Here is a 23,957-nt window from a genome sequence, read left to right as displayed (position 1 = left end):
CTTCCCTCCTTTCCCGTTCCCCCATCTATTCCTTCCCCCAACCAAAAAAAAAATACTTAGATGCTAAATTTCATATTTTTAATCTATATCTCAGTTTCACAAAATTTTACATTTGAAAAAATATAGATTACCCATACAGAAGTTGTTTCCAGTAGACTTAAAGGTTTTCCAAAAACTGTTTCTCCTTTAACATTCATAGAGATGAAATTAGGTCATCTCTTTTAGAATACTGATTAAACAATAATCAGTTATTTGATTTTCTAGTTATGTTTCAAAACTACATTTGTCCAAGTAAATTCAAGGTTAACTATTAATGTTTTCTTTTATGGCTCACTGCTTCAGGATTATGTTTAAAAACTCTTTATCTAACCTTGGATCATAGAGATTTTCTCCTAAATTTTCTTCTAAAAGTTTTAGTTTTATGTTTCATATTTGGAACATTTCAGCTAATGTTTTGTAGAAAGAATAAGGTTAGGAAAGTTTTTTTACTTTTTTCTTTGCCTATGAATGTCAAACTGTTCCAACACCATTTGTTGAACAGACCATCTTTCCTCTCCTTAATTGCTTTTGCATTTTTGTCAAAAGTCAGTTTCCCATACTGCATGGATCTATATATGAACTCTCTATTCTGGATCTTAGTCTAAGTAAGTATTCCTCTGCCAGTACCAACCTGTCTTGTTTACTGTAGTTACAGTAACTACAGTAACCGTTAAATTGGTTCCATGAATTTTGTTCTTCCTTTTCAAAACTTTTGGCCTTCCCCGGTCTTTCATATTACCACTATTATCAATATTTTAAATCTTGTGGCATTATATGTAGACACTCTACAATTCATGTTCCTTTTTGTCCTGACTTTATAGTATTATTTTCTTAACTGTTAACTCTGCAAGTACTAAAAAATCAAATTAATATTCTAATTTTTGCTATGTAACATCAAACACAGTTTTTAAAGCTGAAGAGAAAAGTTTATCTATCCTTTCCATTGCTTCCTCCATTTATGATATATTCCAGGTATCCTTTTATTACTAATTATTTTTTCTCTACAAGACAGACTTTATATAATGCATTCTTTTAGAAACAATCTTCCTGTAACAAAGTTACACAGACTTTCTTTTTCAAATAGATACTGATTTTTCATTCATTCTAAAAGTATCTTCGGAGGGTTACATAATTCTGGGAGTCTACCAGGTTCCTCCCCACCCTCTCCCCACCTGAGCTGAAAACCATGAGGTCATTTTTGTATTCACAGTTTCTAATGGAAAAATTTGTCATTAGGGCCTGGTGCAATAGCCTAATGGCTAAATCTATGCTGTGCATGTGCTAAGATCCCTTATGGGCACAGATTCATACCCCAGCTGCTCCACTTCCCATCCAGTTCCTTCTTCTGGCCTGGGAGGGCAGAGAAGGAGGGGCCAAAGCCTTGGGACCCTGCACCGAATTGGAAGACCTGAAGGAAGCTCCTAGAGCCTGGCACCTGGCTTTGGATTAGCTTAGCTCTGGCCAGTGCAGACATTCAGGGAGTGAACAAGCATATGGGAAGGTCTTTCTCTCTGTATCTTTTCTCTCTGTAAATCTGCCTTTGAAGCAAAAATAAATTTAAAAATAAACAAACAAACAAAAACTTACTATCATTAAAACTGGATTTCCCCACAGGTAATCTGTCAATGTGCTCTAGTCACTTTCAAGATTTCTTTCCTTTTCAGAAATTTAACTTTCTCAAAATAAAAATTATGTCTGGTTATAGATTTCTTTGGGTATATCCTGCTTGGAATTAATTCAGTATCTTAAATCTGTAGCTTTTGTTTTATTTTCTCAAATTGAGTTGTTAGCTCTTATTTCCTCAACTACTTCCTTAGATGAACTTAATACTCCCAGACTATAAGGCTAGATATTATGTTACAGCGTTTTTCCCCTAAAATTAAAATTTAGTATCTAAAGCAAAAAAATTTCAGTTTGTCATTTCAACATTATTCATATTTGAATATTTCTCCTAGTCTATATTCAAGGTTGCCTAATTCATATATCTAACATTTCAAATTCTATCAATCCTAAATAACATTTTTTAAATTTTTTGTTATTACACTTTTCAAGGCTAAAATGTTGACCTGATTCTTTATATTCTCCTCTCCTTTGCTGTGATTTTCTCTTTTCAGAGATTTCAAGATTTTTTTTTATAATTTCTGTTGAGGTATTTTTATAAAAGTTGCATTGGGATATAATTTTCATTTTTAACCCACATTTGTACTCTGTGGAACTATGGCCCTCCCTTTCTTACCAGTCAAATCAAGCCTGTGAATATAGAGTGAATTAAAATTATACCTAAAAGCTGATGCGAGGGGAGCAGATAGTGAAGTGATAGAATGGAATTTTAATAACTCAGGAAACTAGTAATTATTTACTTACCACATACAATTGTTTCCACAGACTGGCCCATTCTTGCAGAGTTGCTGTGACTTCAGTCACAATAGAATCTTCAAGTGGAACCACGGTTTCATACTGCCTAGAAACAAAGCCAAAACAGACAGCCGCGTTATCTTTTGGGAAAAAAAATCATAGAATATTATGTGCTGCCTTTTTCAATGTAATTCAACTTAAAATTTATAAATTATAAAAAATACAACTATGTAAACAAAGCTGTTTTTACGGTGATATTCTACAATAGAGTGATTAAGCAACAGTGATTAGAGTATATAAAAACATGTGGGACTTAAAGTGCTATTTTGTTGCTTAGAAATGATGCCTATAAGACATAAATTTTTCAAGATTTATTTATTTTTATTGGAAAGGCAGATATACAGAGAGGAGGAGAAATAGAAAGGAAGATCTTCTGTCTGATGGTTCACTCCCCAAGCGGCTGTAACAACTGGAGCTGAACCAATCAGAAGTCAGGAGCCAGCAGTTTCTTCCGGGTCTCCCAAGGCTTTGGGCCATTCTCAATTGCTTTCCTATGCTGCAAGCAGAGAGTTGGATGGGAAGTGGAGTGGTTGGGATTAGAACCAGCACCCATATGGGATTCCAGTGAATGCAAGATAAGGACTTGAGCCGCTAGGCCACCACACTGGGCCCAAAATGAAATTTTTTTAAAGGAGAATCTTTAAGTAATAAAACTTTCTTCTTCAAGGAAAAAAAAGAGTATCACTGCTAAAGGCCTGCTTAGACTTTGTCACCTCTTTCAATGGACTCCACAAAATAAAAAGAATCATCAGGAATTAATACCAATGATATGTCAACACACTGGAAATCTAGAGAAATGCACAGATCTCTGGACAAAAAATAATCTATCAAATCTGAGTCATGATGACTTAGAAAACTTACAAAGACCAATAACTAAGAAAGAGATTAAGTCAATAACAATGACCCTCTAACAAAGTGAAGCCCAGGACCAGATGGCTTCACTGTTGAAACATTTCAAGATCTAATTCCAATTTTTTCACACACAATTCAAAACAACTGAGAAGCAGGAAATTCTCCCCAATTCCTTCTATGAAGTCAGCATAACCTTAATTCCAAAACCAGAAAACTATACAACAAAGGCAAGTATAGACCAATATCCCTAATGAACACAGATGCAAACATCCTAAACAAAAAACTAGCTAATGAATTCAACAATACAATAGAAAGATCTGGACCAGGTGGGATTTATCCCTCGTATGATTCAACACAAATCAATAAATATGATATATTACATTAGAAAGCTGAATAAAGAATCATGATTATCTGAGTAGGTACATAGAAAGCATTTGATAAAATACAACATATTTTAATGATTTTAATAAATCTTACACAGATTGGACTTAAAAGGAACATTTCTTAGCACAATCCAGAAGAATCTGCTAACCAGAAATACATTGATCAAGAGCAAAAGAAGGGGCAAAGGCACAATGAAAATTACCGAAGACTCCCCTGCAAAGGAACAAAAGCCTTTGCCAACCTCAGAGTTAACTGAGGAATACAGTGAGAAAACAGGGGATACAGAATTCAAAACACTTGTTATAAAACTCCTTATCAACAAAGAGTGCTTGCTTTGGCAGCACATATACTAACAAAGAGAAGCACATGCAGGGATTTAAGGAATATGTCACACTGGAAATAGTAACACTGACACATCTATTTGTTGCCTACAGGAGACACATCTCATCAACAAAGATCAGTGAAAACTTAATCTCATGGATTTTGGTGATTTTGTTTTTATTTTCATTTCTCCAAAACACCGTTTTTCTCGGTGCCTCTGAAGAATTATATCACGATTTTTTTTTAATTTCTTGTCCAGGAGATCCTCAAGGTCTTCATCTTGTAATTCTAAGATTGAGGTGGTTTTCTGCTCCTTTTTGAGGGGAAAGCTGGTTTCCTCATTTGTGTTGCTTGTGATTCTTCTGTTACCTTTGCCCACTTTCATTGAAATCTGCAGGTTTTTTTTCTTCAAACTCTCTTTACATAATGTTGTTCCCAGATTTGCGAATAGATTTTACTGTTTCCATTCTGTATCCAATTTTTTTTTTCTTTTTCATCTGGATGATATCTGGGTGTTTGTGCTGGTCACTCCAGGGGGTTTCAGCCTTGGGTTCCCATGCTTTTGGTCCCTCTTCAGCCTGCAGATTGTGGTGCCCTCATTGCCTCTCACCTCTGGACACTCCCAGGCCATAACCAGGCTTTTGTCTGCTTAATCTCTCTCTTACTGATGGTTTTAGTGGCTCTGGGGCCAGGGAGCCTTCTGCCACAACTTTAAACTGCATTGTTGCTCTTCAATCTTACCTTGCTCTGCCCTAGTTGGTAACTGGATAACTGTTCTTGCAGACAAATGAGTCTTCAGATAAGGGACTTAAAAAAAAAAAAATAGAAGCAAGGGAATACTCCCCTTTTCTTTCTTCTTTTTTCCTTCTTTTCTTCTTTATGATACTCTTTTTTTTTTTTTTTTTTTTGGTGAGGGAGGAGGAATAAAGGATTTTTGAACTTCAAAGTAGAGTTCCTTTTTTTTTTTTTTTTTTTTTGCTTCCTGGTGGCAAAGCCCCTTGCCATGCATCTGAGACTTCCACTAAGGCACTAGGTACATTGTGGGGCTGCTGTTCTCTTAGTTCTGCAGACACTGGGATAGGTGTTGAATCACCAGAACGGTTGTGGAGACACAGAGTTGCATGCCTGATTATTTGTGCTGCACTCTGTCTTGCTCCACTTGTGACCCATGCTGCATGCAGGTCAGTAGCTTTGCTCCTTCTTGCCTCTCCTGGGCTGCACCAATCCTCTCATCAACCTGCCTGTGTTTGCTTGCTGCTATCTGACTTCCTCCTGCAGTGCTCCAACTGCTTAAGTGTGTCCAAACAGTCCCCACCACTTAAAGCGTGTGCTGCTGCTCACCTACACTACTTGTCTTAAGTAAAGCAGCCTTCACTCCACTCTCCCACCCTGTTCATGCTCTTGTGTTGGAATCCACACAAAAGGGTATGAATGTCCACTTACGCAAGTACTTTTGGTCTTTAGTTTTGGTTTACCTGAAATCCCATAGCGGATTTAACCAAGTTATACTCCCTGGGTTTTAAGGGCCAGCTCGATCAGGTGGTCTGGTTATCTTCGGGGGGGGAGGGTTTAGGCTATGGAATTTTTGATTAATTTTCTGGTCATCTCTAAGGCTGCTCCAGGTGTGGCTATGCTTAGCTGGGAGTGCTAGCAGCCAGAAATCTTAGATTGTCTCCTTTCAGATTGTTAGGTGTCAGACTGTCTATGGTTTTTTGTCCTGGCTTTCTAGGACTATCAGTAGTCCTCTTGTCAATGTTCCTTTTGTGTCGGTTCCAATATAAAGGTACTGGACCACGGGTTGAGGTGCTTTCCCAGAGTTTGCTTCTGCTCACCCTCTTCTTGAGCTATTAGGCTGCAACCTCTGGCATTTCAACTGTTTTTTTCTTATCCATGCAGCTCCACCTTCTCTTCACAGGCCTCCTGAGAGCTCTGTTCACCTAAAGCAGTGATTTTCCTTTGCCAGCTCTGCACAGCACCTGTTTTTCTCCTGCCACTCTCTCTCCACTCAGGGTATACCTTCCACCCTGATCAGCAATCTTGTCTTCTGTCAAACAATTTAGTTTTTTTAAACAAACCCTCATGCTCGGGGAGTTCAGTGGTTGGTTCTCTACCGGCTTCATGAGTACGGTTTTAGGGTATGTTATAAAGCTGGTCTTATCTATCATACGAATTAGATTTTCATTATACCTCTCCGAACCCACTTAGAACAGTTCCACAACAAATTTCATAATTAAGAAACAAGGTCAAGAAAGATCTGGGCAATTACTACTAAACATCAATGAGTATGTTATAACACTATGTTTTCTGGTTTTACTGTCTTTTTTTGTGTGACCTACTCAGCAAATTTAAAAATACCCAGGAATAATGCCACAGCACAGTCAATACCCATCACCTTCACAAAACAATTAAATTAAAAACATCAGATTTGCTAAGATCAAAATGTGACAGAGATTACACCAGCAAGAAGGCAGAAAAAGCAGTTTCAACTTTCCCTGCACTCAGGAACATCGACTTTGACAAGTATTTTGTGGGATTCGGGAAGCCAGCAGAGAAGTTCTGGCACACCAGTGAAGCAAAAGATCCAAGAAAAATCATTAAAGAGGATAAGTAGAAATTTTACTTTTCCTGTATCAGTCTTCTGCCAAGACAAGATAGCTCAATGCCAAAACAAATTCAATTGCCTACAACTTCTCGCAGAAAGGGAAAAGCACAATGAATGCCTACCCATTCTAACCAGTTGTGTGACACACTACCTAACAAGTGTACTTCTACATCACCACCCCAAGATTATTGAGTGTTTAGGGAGGGATGGGACCAAGGAAAAATAGGAATAACTTCTGTGAATGACTTCTACAGACTCTCAGGAAGCTCACCAACAGGAAAACATCATCTGTCAGTCCCATTCATACCAGGCCACTAGCACTTTAAATTCTTCACAAACCACCCCCTACCACAAGACAGCTCTCCAATAATTACCCCAGGACTGAATTCAACTGTCTTGCATGACCAGGTAGTATGACTCTAAGGGTTTAGAAGAAAAATAGAAACTCAAAAATTTCACAATACTGGCCTTGGGAAAACAAAGAGAAAACTCTTGGGGGCCCTGTTTGGCTTTCTGGAATCAAAAAGGGCACATATTTTAAGAATGGAAACATTTAAGAGTTCTCGATGAACAAGGGGTATGGTTCGGAACATCCACAGAAAAATTCTGAAAGAACCTTAAATCCCTAGCAAAGCTATTTGACAGCAATTTCTCTCCTGTAATGATTCAGTTAAAATGACTGCATCTTCATATACAAAGATAGCAATGTAAGATTTCAAAGAAACATGACATCAAAGGAACATCAAATATTCCAGTAACCAAACCAAACAAATGAAGATTTATGAGTTACCTGATAATTCAAAATGACTGTTCTAAGGAATTCGGTTAAGTAATAAGAGAAAGCAAATGAAGACAATTCAATATAATAGAGTGGTGACTCAGCTAAATCCTCACCTTGCACAGGCTGGGATCCCATATGGGTGCCTGTTCATGTGCTAGTTGCTCTTCTTGCCATCCAGCTACCTGCTTGTGGACTGAAAAAGTAGTAGAGGATGGCCAAAACCTTGGTACTCTGTACCTGCCAGGGAGACCTGGAAGAAGCTCTAGCCTCCTGGCTTCGGATAAGCTTAACTTTGGCCATTGCGGTCACTTGGGGGGAGTGAACCAGCAGATTGAAGATCCTTCTGTCTCTACTTCTCTCTGTCAAACTGCCTTTCCAGAGAATAAATAAATATATCTTAAAAAGAAAACATCACATGAACAAAATGAGAGTTTCAATAAAAAATCGCAAAACAGAAACAAATAAAAATCCTCTGATGTTAAGGAAGAGCCAACTGAACTGAAAAGATGCAATACACAGCATCAACAATAGACCTGCTCAAGTAGAAAAAAATTATGTAAACTTTCAGACAGGTCACTTAGAAGAAAGTGTATCAGAGTTATAGAATTAAGGAATAAAATTCAAAAAAATAATATTCACATTATTAGATTATTAGAGGGTTTAGAAGAATAGCAGAAAAAGAAGATAGAAAAGCTTTAAAATAAACAAGACTGAAAACTTTTCTCAAATATGGGAGTTGAAATCCACGAAGTTGGGCCCAGCACAGTAGTCTACTGGCTAAAGTCCTTGCCTTGCATGCACCAGCATCCCATATGGGTGCCAGTTCAAATAACTTAACTGCTCCACTTTCCTTCCAGCTCCCTGTTTGTGGCCTAGGAAAGCAATCAAGTGTGGCCCAAGGTCTTGGGACCCTGTACCCATGTGAGAGACCCAGAAGAAGCTCCTGGCTCCTGGCTTCACATTGGCTCTGCTCTGGTCATTGTGGCCACTTTGAGGAGTGAACCAGCAAATGAAAGATATGTCTCTCTTCCTATCTGTATATCTACCTTTCCAATAAAAAATAAGTAATTTTTTTAAAAGAGCAGCTTTAGAAAGGAGAAACAAAAGGGCCAATATTGTAGCATAGCAGGCTAATTCTTTGCATTCAGCGCTGGCATCCCATATAGGTGGCAGATCTGGTGCTTGCTACCCCACTTCCAATCCAGTAATCTACCTGTAGCACAGGAAAGCAGCAGGAGATGGCTCAAGCCCTTGAGCCCCTAAAAACTTGACTCCCCTAAAGTTCGAACCCCCCCCCAAAAAGCCTCATAAAACTATTACAATATAATAGAAAAATTAGTGGGGGGAGGGGCCAAGAGAGAAATGAGAAATCCCAGAGCCTTGAGAACTACCATAAAATTAATTAATTAATTTTTAATAAAACTAATAAGCTTCTTCCATGTCAGTGAGCCTGTCGGTGGGTGGTGGGCGGCCTGTGGGGACCTGAGGATGTGGGCTTGGGTTGGGGGAGAGCTAGGGACATAGCACCAGTGGGCATATGGGAACTTGAGAGCTCACCTTTAGGCAGGTGGAGCGAACCTGGGGATTTTCCCCATGTGCTTGGTCTTGGGTAAGGTGAAGAGTGTGGAAGGGAGAGCCCCAGGTCAGCACATTGTCCTGTTGTGCTTATGGACCAGGCCTGAAGAACTTCAATGGGTGGGCCTGAATCTTGGATGTGTGGAGGGATAAGGCACCAGGCCAGCACATGTGCCAGGAGCACTCCTGGGCACAAGAATTGTGGACTGGTTAGAGAATGGAAAAAGGGCATATGGGTAGAGAGGATCACAGTGGGAGTATCTTGCAGGTAAGGAATGACTCCTGAGGGACTCCCAATGACAACTCCACTGTACTTGCAGGTAAGTGAGACGACTGAGACCTGGTGGCTTGGAGGGGAGGGACTAGAAGACCATTATTGATCAGACCAATTCACCACCCCACAAGGGAGACCTGAGCTGGGCCTGTTATCATGGAACATTGCTGACCACCACATGCCATCCCACATGAAAGCTAGGGCTGGGTACCTGTCTGGCAGGGCTAGATTCCAGTACCTGACAGTGAGTGTCACTCCAGGGGATGGGTCACATTAGACTGGGCCAGGACACTAATCAGCACATGAAAGAACCAGGTCAGGGGGCAGATTCTGTGGGGGATATGTGGGCCAAACTCTGTAGAATTAAAGTCCTGCTGGTTAACTTAACAGTTGGAGAGGTGATGGGCTGAGCTAGGCATGATCCTTCTCTCTGCCTCTTCTTCTGCCTGAATATCTGCCTATCCAATAAAAATAAATATAAATAAATCTTTTTTAAAAGAATATAGAACTGTAGTTTACTTTTTCGTGTCATATATTAGCTGTTAGTTTTGTAGAATTCATTTCTATCAATATTTAAAATAGTGTGAAAAGTATTGAAATTGTTTCTGCTTGAACATTTTGCAGAATTTAATAGAAAACCCACCAGACCCTGAACTTTTCCTTAATGAAGGATTCTTGATTACTGTTATAATTTCATTGCTTGTTACAGGTCTATTTAAGTTACCCACACCTCCATGATTTACTCTTGATAAGTTATATGAATCAAGGAAGTTATCCATTTCTTTAAGGCTTTTCAATTTTAGCATATGGATCTTAATGGTAGTTTTGGTGATGTTAGTTGCCAATGTCTCCTTTTTCATCTCTAATTTTATTCATTTGAGCTTTTCTCTTTTTTTCTTTGTTTGTCTAACTATAGGTCTACCTTCCTTGAGAAAATGAGACATTATGACATACTCTACAATATCTAATAGGAAGGATAAATGTCTAGTCAAGACACCAGGACTGCAAAAAATTGAATGCTTCTTTTTCTACTAATGGCACAAGAATTCAGAAGAGTTCTCCTTTCCACTTCAGCAATTATACATATTTTAAAAATTAAGCTCAAGTTCTGATGCTGAGGGAATGCTGAGTTACAGCAGCAGTTAAATCAAGGCATTTTCATAAATATTAACATTTTTAAATACCTGTGTTTTCTGATATACTAGGCTTCCTTTGAGCTTGTTTATTTCATATTTACCAATACTCCTATGGTTTGGCACTTGTTCAAAGCGTATTGCCTTTAATTACAGGGCATATTCTCATTTAGGATCTTAATAAAAACCCAAAAGTTTTTTTCCAAAGCCCCTGTTAGATGCCAGGCCCCAAATAGTTTTCCTAACAATCTTGGGTGATTGGCAAAGTATACTCAAGTGTTTAGGTCCTTACTAGACATACTCTTTTTGTTCACATACTACTGTTCTGGGAGTCAACTACTGAAAAGAAATGTTTAAACCGATTGAATCTATCTCTAGGATTCTCACTTCTCTAGGATTTTGTTGTTTCTTAATTCCAAGGTAAGCTTGGAGTTCCAAATCCCAACATTTATTTCTTTAGCTCTAAAAGACTACCACTTCAAAGTAATTATTGATAGATAAGCACTTACTTTTGTCGTTTCACTACTTTGTTAACTATCTTGCCTATTTAGTTCTTTCCTCTTTTTATCTTTTTTCATGATTCATTTTAAATCTATTTTTTTTTAAAATGCAGAGTGAAAAGAAGAAAGAGAGGAAAAAAGAGAGGGAGGGAAAAGGGAAGAGACAGTTTATAAACTGGTGAACTTGATAATTTCTCTGGGCATTCTTCATCCTTTTTTATTTTTCTTTTTTGTTCCTATGAATATGTAATTTCAAATAAACTCTGAATTCAATGATTCTTCCCTCTATTTAATCAAGAATTCTTTTGTATCTTTCCATTGAACTTTTCAGTTCACTGCTTGTATTCTTTGGCTGCAGAATATCTGAATGGGTCAGTTTTTTGGTTTTTGTTTCTTATGGATTCTATCTCGACATTTCATGTTGTTCATTTATCATGTTTGTGCTTAGTTGTCTACTTCTCGCAACCCATAATACTTCAAGGTAAATTTTGAATTATTTGTCAGGCAATCCAAAGAGTTCATTTTTTATGGTCAATTATTAGATGTTTTTATGCCTAGGTTGTATCACATCTCCCCAATTCTTTTTTTTTTCTGTGTTTTTTTTTTTTATTAATTACATTGCATTATGTGACACAGTCTTATAGGTACTGGGATTCCACCCACCCCTCCCATAACCCTCCCACTATGGTGGATTCCTCCACCTTGCTGCATTGCCACCGTTCAAGTTCAGCTGAGATTCTTTCACTGCAAGCATATACCAAGCATAGAGTCCAGTATCTTATTGTCCAGACAAGTTCAACGGCTTCTTGGGGAGACCATATCTGGTCTGAAGGTAGAGCCGGCCGAGTATCATCCTGATCAATCAAAAGCCCCAACATAACATCAGCACAATTTATAACGTTATGGAATTAGTGGACATAGTATTGAGTAACCAATATGTTAAAAAAAAAAAAGATGCAAGTTCTTAACCACATCCTGTGACTTCTTCATTGATAATCCAATTTTAGTCTATATACAACCGGGTCCTATACACCATAAAATGGCTATAGATTATTATTCAGCTGTCTCGTGTCTATTTTCAGTGTAGTATTTAGCTTTTTATACCGTCAAAGTGTAATTTTGCTTAACCTGGCTTTTTTTTTTTTTTTCAGGAAGTCTAGACTGGCTTATAACTCTAACAAGACTTATGTCAACAGTTTAGGTGCAAAACAGTTTTATGGAGCGGTGTGCAGAGAAATCTTCAATGCCCTAGTGAGGAGTAACTAATCTTTGTGTCCCACCTAGTAAGATATTAAGTGAATCCGCACTGACCGTTTCCTGTCTGATTCTAGGCTTTCCTTGTTCTCTATCTATTCTAGATTTTTTGTTTGTTTTTTTGTTTGATTATTTGTTTGTTTTGAGGGGTTTCCTGATGGTCATTGCTAGAGAGGACGTGGACCCAAAGTTGGAACCAAGCGAGGACCAGAGAGAGAGCTCCCCTCCCTAGTCCTGAAGGAAGTTTACTGTTCTTCTGTTTCTGCAGACTGCTCAGGGCTCTTGGCTGTTGTTCTGATGCTCTTGGATCTTGCGAGGGAGGATTTGGACTTCTTCCATCCCATGTGATAGATTCAAGCGGGAGTGGATGACTACAGAGTTCTTGACCTCCGAGGGCACTCCAATTCCCCGTGGTCTCCTTGGTAGTTGGGATGTAGTCCTTGGTGCTCATACTGATAGACCTTGATGAGGATCCAGGATTCTTCAGGGTTGGGATACAAGCCTCCTCTTGTCCCCCTGCACTGCTCCGGGGTCCTCCCCTGCTCCTTGCATATGACCTCCTGTTAAGAGGTTGTCAGAATCGCTCTTAAATCCCCCTATGTGTCTTTGTGGTTTAACTATTGTCTTAATCTGATTCGAGTCTGTTGTTTAAGAATTATGATCTTGATAGTTGTGTTTCACGTCTACCTTATACATTCTAGGGAGATGGGCCATTTCTCTGTTCTCCCGCTCCATTACGGAATAACATAGGGTATTAAAAATATATTAGGTTTTACAGTTCTTTGATATAGATCATAAACAGTGTGAGTCGCATTAATTGTTGGTTCTTTGGTTATTTCACAATATCTTGTTGCATAAGCTACTTGAGGTTGAGATAATATTAATTACAGGTTCTTCAAGAGGAAGATTTACTGTCATTGATTGATTGATTCACACCCCCATAGCACTGTGGGTTGAGCATGGAGCTAACCAAGCAGCCACTCAAAGAACCAAAATCTCCAAGCTATCTGGCCGGGTGGCCAGCAGGCGGAGCCTAGCACCAAATGGTGCACTGGCTGCCCAGGAGCCACCCACCATGTACGTGTGGTGGCCAGCATGTGTGTCCAGGCATGAGATGCCCCTGGTCCCGGAGGTCCCCCCAACCCCCCGCAGCCAGGTGGCTGCTGGAAGTCCAATCCCCCAGGTCCAGATCACACTCCCTCCTGGTCCCATCCCCAGCTCAAGCTTCTAGCAAGCAGTGCATCTCCCCAATTCTTTACATTTCTTGTAGCTTTGCTGAAAGACACCTCTCTTGATTTTTATTGACTGGTTTCCACTGGGAAAGACCTTTAGTAAACAGCCAGAGAACCAAAGAGTTTCTCAGATCTTTTTCTATTAGTGTAAACTCTCCATTCCTTCCTTCCTCTTTGGGAGTCAAGGTTGTATGCCTTCTCCCAATGTCACAGAGCCTAACTGCATGAATTTTTCATGCAGTTTACCAAGGGCAATGCACTACAAAAACACTAGACACACAATTCACTCTTCCCCATCCTCCCGGGGGAAAAGTCTTCGTTATTTTCCTTCTCTAAATCTTGTAGCATTATATTAGCCACAGAAAACACTTGCCCGTTTTCTCTAGAGCAGTACACTAAAAATCTGGGACTCTGGGACACTGGATGCATGTTCTACTCCTCTTTCCTTGAGAGACAAATCTTAGAACTGTGAACTTCTAACCTCACAGAGCTATGCTAGCTTCTATGCCAGCTTCCACAGTTCCTTTTCTTTGTTCTTAGCTGCCCCCATACCTCCAAACTATATGTATTGCTAACCCAGAGATACTACTATTTTCCCCTCAAAACTCTGAATTTCTTTTGACTAGCCCTTACTTATAAACTTGAAGTAGCAATTACTAGTATAAAGGCTCACTAAAACAGGGTTTTCAAGTTTTCCCCCCTTTCTACTCTTGCAGCTTAAACCTTTTTGTAACAGAAGGGAAAAATAAAACTCGTCATGTTTTCATACCAGAGTATCCTAAATTATATTCTTATTATTCTCCAATAACAAATTTTACTTTGAAAAGCATACCAACCATCTTACTAATTATCATCTCCACATCTACCTTCCTAAGCAATGATCCTGAACATGGCATTCATACATTGCTTCACAGTCTCATTAGTCAGCCAGGAACATTTGGAAGGGGCAAGGGAGTGGTAAAGTGATGCATGTTTCTTGAAACTCTAAACACTTCCCCACAGGTTTCAACTAGCTCCAGCCTCTATAACAGCAATCCTTAAACAACCTCACTGTCAAACTCATCCTATATTCCAGCAAAAAAGCCTTGCAATGTCTCCTCAAACATCTGGGCTTCAGCGTCTCAAGATTCCTCTTCCAGGTACCCAACCTATAATCTTTTGCAGACCCTGCCATTAAACATGATGATTTTGTACAATTATCATATTTGGACTATAGTATTTTTTCTTTTGCTATTATTTTTAGATGTGAATAAATAATTTCCTATATTCAATCTCACCATATAAAATAACTTGTGTAGTTTATATTTTCTGATTGAACCCAACTTATTAGAAGTTACTCTAATATTTACTAACTCTGGTCAAAAACATCATTTCTCCTAAAGAAAGCTACCTCAATTGGAAAATACACAGTACTTGAATTTTATAACCTTAAATGATAAAGCTTGCTACATTGTTATAACAGGAAATAGTAAAGAAATTTTTACTAATTTTTAAATTATATACAAAGCCAATGGATGCTATATATTTTACAGATATAATTCTAAAACCATAATGATATTCCTCCTACCACTTCCTTTCTTTAACTTTTGTAACAACATGTTTTCTACTTATTTTATCATTACGGGTTTAATGCACAACTAAATATAGCGTTAAACTAGTAAAAAGCAGAAAAACCATCATTTCACAAGAATATGGATAAATGTTATAAACAATAATCAAATCACAGGATGCCAAATTTTACTCTTACACATTCAGTTTTTTGTTCAACATCTTGATATATTTACTTGTCTCTTTTGCACGCAGGTTTGTTTTCCATATTGCTAGCAAACTATGTACTAATTCTGTTTCATGTATTTGTATCTTTTCAATATCTTTTCAATTTGTACTTACAAGTCAACAATTTTTTAAAGATTTGTTTATTTTTACTGGAAAGACAGATCCACAGAGAGAAGTAGAAACAGAGAAAAAAAATCCTCCTTTCTCTGACTCACTCGCCAAATGGCCACAACAGCCATTTAACCAATGCAAAGCCAGGAGCCAGGAAATTCTTCTAGGCCTCCCATCTTCCACTGCTTTCCCAGGCCAGAAGCAGGGAACTGGATGGGAAGTGGAGCAACCAGAACACAAATTGGTGCCCACATGGGATACCAGCACTTGCGGGGGAGAATTAGCCAATTGAGCCATAACACCAGGCCAAATTCAACAATTTTTAAAGCTTCTTTCACTTTGTCATATATAAACAAAATGACATAATTCTCTCTAATTCTAACCTACCAATGACTTTTCTAAAAATGGCACATAATTTTAAAAACACACTATTTCATGCATACTTTTAAAATATTTTCTATCTATTCAAAAGAGACAGAGATCCTGCATGTCTCAGCCTACTACCCAGAGTCCACAACAGCCAATACCGGATAGGGTAGAAGTCAGGAGTCAAAACTCACTCCACATCTCCTATATGAGTGTCAAGGATTCAAGTACTTGAAAAATCAATCACCAGCTGCTTCTCAAGGTACATAGCAGCAAGATAGAACTGGAAGCACAGCCAATACTCTACCCCAGGCACTCTAATACTGGGTGTGGGCATCTGAAGTAGCAAATGTCTGACCAATTAAAATTGATTTTATGCTTCACAACTAAGATTATTTCTCCAGTATATAGGAAAACAGGTTAAAGTTGTTAGTACTCTAAGAGAAAAACCAATGTCCTCAGAATTGTATGTGATAAAGCATATTATATGTATATATTTAGATAAATATCTTTGCAAAAAATATGCCAATAGAGTATTTGATACTATGAAACACAAACAGCTTTCCCTTGCCATTGATAACAACTGTAATTCAATATAATAAAGCAAATTACTCACCCTCTATTACTGACAATTGCTTTTTTCAAGTGAATGTAATTTGCAGGAAAAATTCCCTGTAAAAGACAAAATATATCCATTGGAAAAAGTAAATTGTGATTCAAATCTCATATATACTAAAAAGATAACAGACCCAAAGACCTCCTAAAGTAGATACCACTTTGCACATTAAGAATGTAGAGTTGGGCTTGGGACTCCTGGCCCAGATCCTGGGCTCCAGCTACTAGGTGGGTGTTGGGTTCATGAGCCCCAGCCCAGGGGTGGGGGATCCAGAGATGCTTGGAACACTTGGCCTGGGTCGCTGGACTCGCCTGCAAGAACATGTCCTACTTAATGAAAAAGGTGGACCAGTGGACACAGGCCCTGTTGTACAAGCAGAACATGGCAGCTCATTTGGTGCTGTAGCAGAAGAACGGAACTAACTGGACAATTTATCCCAAACAAACAATGACAGCAAAAAATCTAGGTGAGTGGAGCCAATGGACAGTGGGAGGGTGACATCATCCTTGGATCAGTGAAATCAGCAGCATTTCAGAATTATCCAACCCACTTGGACAAAACCCTCAAAATATGCACACATTGAGACTCTGGGTTGATATGAGGTGGCAGTTCCTCATTCCTGGGTACCGGGACATGTGGAAAATCATGAGTGGTATCCCCCTTGGTGTCTCCCTTCCCTCAGAGAGAACAAAAACAAACAGCTATTTGGGAAGCAATTAGTACACCCAATTTGCCCAAACCTTGATTCTTCCCACCCAGATCCACCATATAACCATGAACAATAAAATTTATTTTTAAAAAGAAGTCAAAATAAATAAATAAATAATGTAGAGCTATTCTAGATACACATTCCACAGGAATTTCATGTCAATATGCAATCAGAGTCTATGCTCAAGATGAAACTGGTCATTGGTATCTCAATTTTTTTTTAAATTTAAAAACTCATATTTTAGAGATGGTCTATCAGATTAATCTCAGTATGCAGTATACAGTACAGAGTTCTCCGTGTATCTCAAAATCAACATTACTATCTAACTAATAACTTTTGAGCTATAGAAACTATATTGGCGAATGTTCATATACCCAAGAAAAAAACCAATTTGAGAGCTTTTTAAATACTTTCTCATATTCTTTACAGTTTCTAGTTTGATATTCACCATAATACTGACTTTAATTTCTAAGAGATAAGAATTGAAATCTTTTTTTTTTTCATGTCTTTGCTATCATATTGTGCTGCTGTAAATATAGGGTGACAGGTCACTTTCCCATATGTAGACTTAATTTCCTTTTGATATATTCCCAGAAGTGGGATAGCTGGGTCATATAGTAGATCAATTTTCAGTTCTCTTAGCACTTTCCATACTGACTTTCATAGTGGTTCTACTAGCCTACACTTACACCAACACTCTATGGATTACTACTCAACCATTAAAAAGAATGAAATTTTGCCATTTGCAACCAAATGGTCTGAACTAGAGACCATTATGCTCACTGAAATAAGCCAACCCTAAAAGGACAAATGTCATATGTTCCCTCTGATATAAGGCTATCTTCATGTAAAATACAAGATCAATATATACAGGTAAGCATACATGTATATATATTCAACTAGAGGAACTGTGTAGAGACTTTCACACTGAGAAGTGAAGATACAATGCAGTATACATCTCTACTCCCAAATCAAAGAGGAAATCCCAATGAAACTGCTAAATATATGTTGACACTAAGATTTTGGACTCTCTGCCATTGCCCATACCTACAATGTCAGGATACACTTAAATAGCAGAATGATGGACTTAAAACAGTTTTTGAAAGACTATACTATTGCAATAATACAGAGCAACTCATTGTGGGGACGAGAGGGAAATCCCTGAGCCTATGAAACAGTATCATAAAAAATAGTTAAAAGACAGATTTGACTTATAAAAACTAATCTTCTAATTGTCGAACTCTTTTCTTGATAATGATTTCCTTCAAATAAAAACATGGATAGTCTCAAATTTTTATACTCTTTTGCCCATACTACAACTAATAATGAACTCAATCTATACCATACAAAGCCATTACCATGGAAAATAATATTGTATTTTATATGTTGGCTCATAATAACAGATAATCTATAGCAACAGAGAACCTTAATATAGAAGAACCTAGGACTTAAATAGAAGTAAAACACATAGATGCATGAAACCAAAGTTAAATGATGATTGGTGGTTATCTATAAAGAAAAAATTCATAATAAAAAAATTTTTTAAAGATTTATTTATTTATTGGAAAGTCAGATATACAGACAGGAGGAGAGACAGGGAGGAAGATGATTCACTCAAACAAGTGAGCGCAATGGCCGATGCTATGCTGATCCAAAGCCAGGATCCAGGAACTTCTTCCAGGTATCCCACACAGGTGCAGGGTCCCAAGGCTTTGGGCCATCCTCAACTGCTTTCCTAGGCCACAAGCAGGGAGCTGGATGGAAAGTGGAGCAGCCGGGATTAGAACTGGCGCCCATATGGGATCCTGGCGCATTCAAGGCAAGGACTTAAGCCGCTAGGCCACGCCGCCGGGCCCAATAATAAAACTTTTAAATCCCACAGGCTCACATACACTGAGAAAATATAAGGGACATACTTCTCATTGTTCCTTCTGCTAAGCAAACTTTAAAACCTTATGTATTATATAAAACAAAAATATGAAGTCTGAAAGGTAGAGAGAGTAAGACAAACCAACTAAGGATTCTGAGAGACAAGAGACTAGGCAAATTACCTAGGCTTTTTTGATAGGGAAGGGTTTCTGCCTTTTAACAGGATCCTTTAAAATGTTCACATAAAATAGACTGAAATAAGTACACTTTGGTTAAAAAAAAAACTGAAATTCACACATAGCTTTTACATAGTACAATCTTTTTTGGAAGTTTCTGAAGAACCCTCATATCTACTACTAGAAGTTGAAGAAAATAACATCTGGAAATACCAACAGGCACAGACAAATAAATAAATAAATAAATAAAAGCCTGCTCTTTCTAGGCAAAGGGCCAGGAAAGATTCAGAAAGTCAAGAGAGAAAAGTTTTAGAAAATATTCCCTACATTGCTATACAACATCATTAATATCCCCAAAATTAAAAACAACAACACCTAACTGGCTAGAAGCCAGTTAGAAGCAAGCATGGACATTTACCCTCATCAAGCTAGAAAACAAGGCATTCAAATTATATACTGGTATAGTATCAGGGCAAGCCAAATAGAAGTCAGAATTTTCAATAACAGTTAGTAGTAACATGCCTTCACCACACAGTGGCAATGAAGATCTAGGGCACCTGAACTTCTACTCCTCACCAACAATAACAAGACCTACTTCGTAATTCTACTATGGCATTATGAAAGCAGGCAAGGAGAGCTGGGACTGTTCACTGTTACCTAGCATAAGGAAAGACACCACCTTCCTCCTAATGTCAGTGGAGGCCACAAAAGTAGCATTAACAGGCACTTCAATTCCTCCTAGCCAGGAAAGAATCAGGGAGGCCTCCCAGAGAGCTGGAACTTCATTTGCCATTTTGCAGTAATGAGGACCCCTTCTGTTTTGCATTTCAACAGAGACTGAGATGGAAACAGTAACTTCTAGTCTCACTAGGCAGTAATGAGGCAGAGACCTTTCCCTCCCTACCAAAGCACTACCCAAGAAAATCAGGCTTAACACAATACTCAAAAGGTCTATGGTATAACTAAAAATCACTTATCATACCAAGAATCAAGGACATCCCATATTTAATGGAAAAAAATATATAAATACATCATTACCAAGAGAACAAAAAAAAGTTAGAGATGAAAAAGACTTAAAGTAATCTTTATAAAAAGCTTCAATAAGAAACTATAAACTTAGTGAATCAAATGAAAAAACCAAGCCTCAGCAAAGAAAAAAAGTTAGAATAAAGAAATAAAATGTTAAATGAATTCAACAGTAAAATGGAGATAACGGAAGAAGCAATAACAGAAAAAGAACAATAAAAAAATGACATAATCTGAACTATAAGGAGCAAAGGAGCTTCAGTGACTTTTCAGGCAACAACAAGTAGATATTTAACTTTCGCATCACTGACTCCTGGAACAATCAGGGTAAGTGGAGCAAGGACAAAGCTTATCAAGTACATGAAATGACAGCTCCTGGTGAAGGAACAGAACAACAAGAACTCTATTCATTGTGGATGGGAAGTAACACAGTACACCACTTTGGAAAACAGGCAACTTCTTACAGAACTGAACATAGGCTTATCATATAACTCAGCAGCTGTACTACTGGGTATTTAACAAGTGGAAAACCCTTGTACTCCAATATGATATTGGATTTTCTATGTTTGACTATACCCACAATTCCATGATGTGCTTTAATAGCAGAATATTAAACTTGCAACTGTTACTAAAGGACTATACTATTGGACATGGCACAGTGGCCTAGTGGCTAAATCCTAGCCTTGCATCCGCCAGGATCCCATATGGGCACCAGTTCATGTCTTAGCTGCTCCATTCCCTTGCAGCCTCCTGCTTGTATCCTGGGAAAGCAGTGAAGCCTTAGAACCCTGCACCCATGTGGGAGACATGGAAGAAGCTCCTGGCTTTGGATTGCCTCAGCTCCGGCCGCAAACTTGGGGGGTGAACCGTTCATTTATAGATTTTCTATTCATTCCAACAACTTTGCTGTTAACTTAATCAAGCTCTAGAAAATTAAACACAACGTAACTATTACCACACAGGCATTCTTCAGATGAAAACATAATTTCAAAATCATAATGAAAAATAAGCTATGAACAATCAGGGATGAATTTTGTCCCTATAACACACTTGGCACTGCCTAAAGTCCTTTATTAAAGTTGGAACTAAGGGAAGGAGTTATTATTATCTAGTGAGCAGAAGCTATAGAGGCTTATAAACATCTAACATTAAACAAGACAGTCCTCCACAAAAATGAATTATGTGGCAAAAAAAATTTTAATGCCAAGAATAAGAAAGTCAGGCTATGAAGAATTAAAACTTGAAGATACTGTTTCCTCATAAACGTTAGATTAAAATTATTTAAAATGATGTTACTGAAAAAATTAATTAAAACAATTTTTTATTTCAAAATATCTATTTCTATTTCAAAATATCAAAATAACAATTTTGAAATTCTGAAATTTTTCTGTATGAGAAAAAGTATAACCAAATGTAAGAAAAATAGACAAATGAATTAAAGGCAAACAAAAAGGTTTGCAAATGCATTATTGGAGAAATTCCCTAACTGTATTTTAATTGTTACTTTGTTTGATTACATTAAGATCAATGGTATGAGCACATGAAGCTGGGAGATTAAATTAGTAGGTGCCGAGGCTGGAATGTAGTATAAGGAGATAAGTCAGAAGCTGCAATATTAGCATCTCATGTAAACACCAGCTTAAGCCCCAACTGCTCCACTTCTGATCCAGCTCCCTACTTTTGGGCTGGGAAAACAGAAAAAGATGGCCCAGACCCTTGGTCCCTGCACCCACATGGAAGACATGGAAAAAGTTCCTTGGTCCTGGCTTTGGCCTGGCCAGTCCAGGCCCTTGCAACCACTGGGGAGTAAACCAGTAGATGGCAGATCTCTCTTTCTCCCTCTCTATTTAACTCTGCCCTTCAAAATAAAATAAATCAGTATATGTAACTACTATCAATATTTAATAAGACATTATACAAAAATTCTTTCTATTTTATAATTTAGAAACAAACTCATCTAGCTAATCATGTAGTTCCATAAGACTAGTCCCATGAATAAGTCAATTTATTTCTGTCAAATCTATGAGGGAAAAAAATATCTTAAAACTCTCAACACCATGGAAGGAGGGCTGGAGAAGGGGGAGGGAGAATCCCAGTGCCTAAAAAAACTGTGTCACATAATGCAATGTAATAAAAAATAAATAAAATGAAATTTAAAAAACTCTCAACAAGTTTTTTCAAGATAAGTTTTACAGGTTTAACATTTACATTTCTGTATTTTTTAGAAAATCCTTTTTTTTTTAATATTGATAACACTAAGAGCCTTATACAATTCTACAATCTTTAGAATGATTGTGGCTATCATAAAAGAGTAAAAGGTGGGACAGTAAGTTATTTTTCAAACATACTAAGCAGATCCTTCCTCATTAGAAAAAATAATAAGCTTTTCATTACCTTTACATTGGGTTTCTTCGTTGAAACTCCTCTGTACCAACCTAAAACAAAACACACAAAGGATATTAAGACCACATTATAGTTTTGCACAAGACATAACAGTCATGTTTTTAGGGAAAAAAAAAAAGTAAATTCAAACTATGGCTTTACTAGGATCTAGAGTTGTCCTAGCAGTTTATTTCAAAAGGAACAATTTTAGAATTCATTACCAAAGCATAAAGTCCCAAACAAACAAATTTAAAAACCTAGAAAATGCTTTAGCAGATATGTAACTCAACTGTACAAAAGTCTCTCAGATGAAAGTATAAAAGTATTAGGAACTAAGAAATCCTAAAATCACATAGCTTTTTTGTGGTAAATACAAACTGCAGCCCAGATTTTGTTTTCAAGTCATTCAAACCTCTGTGCAATAGGTCATATCATTCTCATTTCAACGCCTTCTAGCTGCTAAAATCTGCCTGGTAGTACAGATCCTCTCCATCTATTTCCTTTAGCATTCACATTCAGCAATAGTAACAAAACATTCAATTACAGAGCAAGAAAACTTTTCAGCCAAAGGAAATTTTCCCACCAACTTTTCTCAACTCTCCACTGTTTTCAGAGTTTTGCTATAGTTCCTTGACTTGCATTTAAAAGAAAGCAGCTCCCAGCCCTAATGACAGAAGAAGAAACCAATAAGTGTACTTATGGATGGGCACATGGTGTAGCACTTAAGACAGCAGAGTGCTGGTCCTGGCTGCGTGGCCTAGCAGCTAAAGTCCTCGCCTTGAACACCAGGATCCCACATGGGTGCCGGTTCTAATCTTGGCAGCTCCACTTCCCATCCAGCTCCCTGCTTATGGCCCCGGGAAAGCAGTCGAGCTTTGGGACCCTGCCCCCACATGGGAGACCCAGGTTCCCTCAGATTGGCACACACCGGCCACTCACTTGGGGAGTGAATCATCTGACTTTGTAAAAAAAAAAAAAAAAACAAATAAACAAATACATGAATAAATAAGTCTTTAAAACTACAATACTAGCAGATGTATTATTACTGTTCTCACTTCGGTTTAATTTGATACAGAAATAGCCCCATGCTTCATAAATTTCATTCATGTACCTAGACATTACAATCCTAGTACAGATAACTGGGAAAAAAAGACACACTTATATTGCAACTTAAATGTATTACAGTTACTAAAAAGTATACACTTCCCTAAAATAAATTTCAGAATTACACAATAAAAATTAAAATTCAGTAATGGATATCCAAAAAGTTTACATTACAAATGTCAAACCTCCCAAAAATATCAAAACCTTGAACTCTAAAAATATGATTTATAACTAAATATTATTAAAAATAAAGAACAAATTAGACTAAATCTCTAATTGACTAATTCCTAATTTATACTAAAATCATTGAAGATTTTTTAATTTAATAGTTACTCAAAGTGTATTCTACTTAAGCGATTAGTTCACACAGAAAATTACAACTGATACGAAAATTTTAAATAAAAAATAATTTCACAGGGTAAAGAACAAGAGGCAAACTCTAGATCTAAGAACAGAGACT

At 37.6% G+C, this 23,957-nt stretch overlaps 1 protein-coding gene across 1 annotated transcript in view; it reads right to left on the bottom strand.

The window, feature by feature from the left end:
* Nucleotides 1–23,957, bottom strand: part of DOCK3 (dedicator of cytokinesis 3) — a 251,319-nt gene that overhangs the window by 176,298 nt on the left and 51,064 nt on the right. The window contains exons 3-5 of the mRNA XM_040994546.1: nt 22,406–22,446; nt 16,232–16,287; nt 2,404–2,500 (exon numbers count right to left, since the gene is read on the bottom strand). Of these exons, the coding sequence (XP_040850480.1) occupies nt 2,404–2,500; nt 16,232–16,287; nt 22,406–22,446 (194 nt within the window). The remainder of the gene's footprint in view (nt 1–2,403; nt 2,501–16,231; nt 16,288–22,405; nt 22,447–23,957) is intronic.

This window comes from Ochotona curzoniae, unplaced genomic scaffold (assembly GCF_017591425.1).
Source record: "Ochotona curzoniae isolate NIBS_2020 unplaced genomic scaffold, NIBS_Ocur_1.0 contig_908, whole genome shotgun sequence".
Lineage (NCBI taxonomy): Eukaryota > Metazoa > Chordata > Mammalia > Lagomorpha > Ochotonidae > Ochotona > Ochotona curzoniae.
This window is presented reverse-complemented; position numbering and strand designations above follow the sequence as displayed.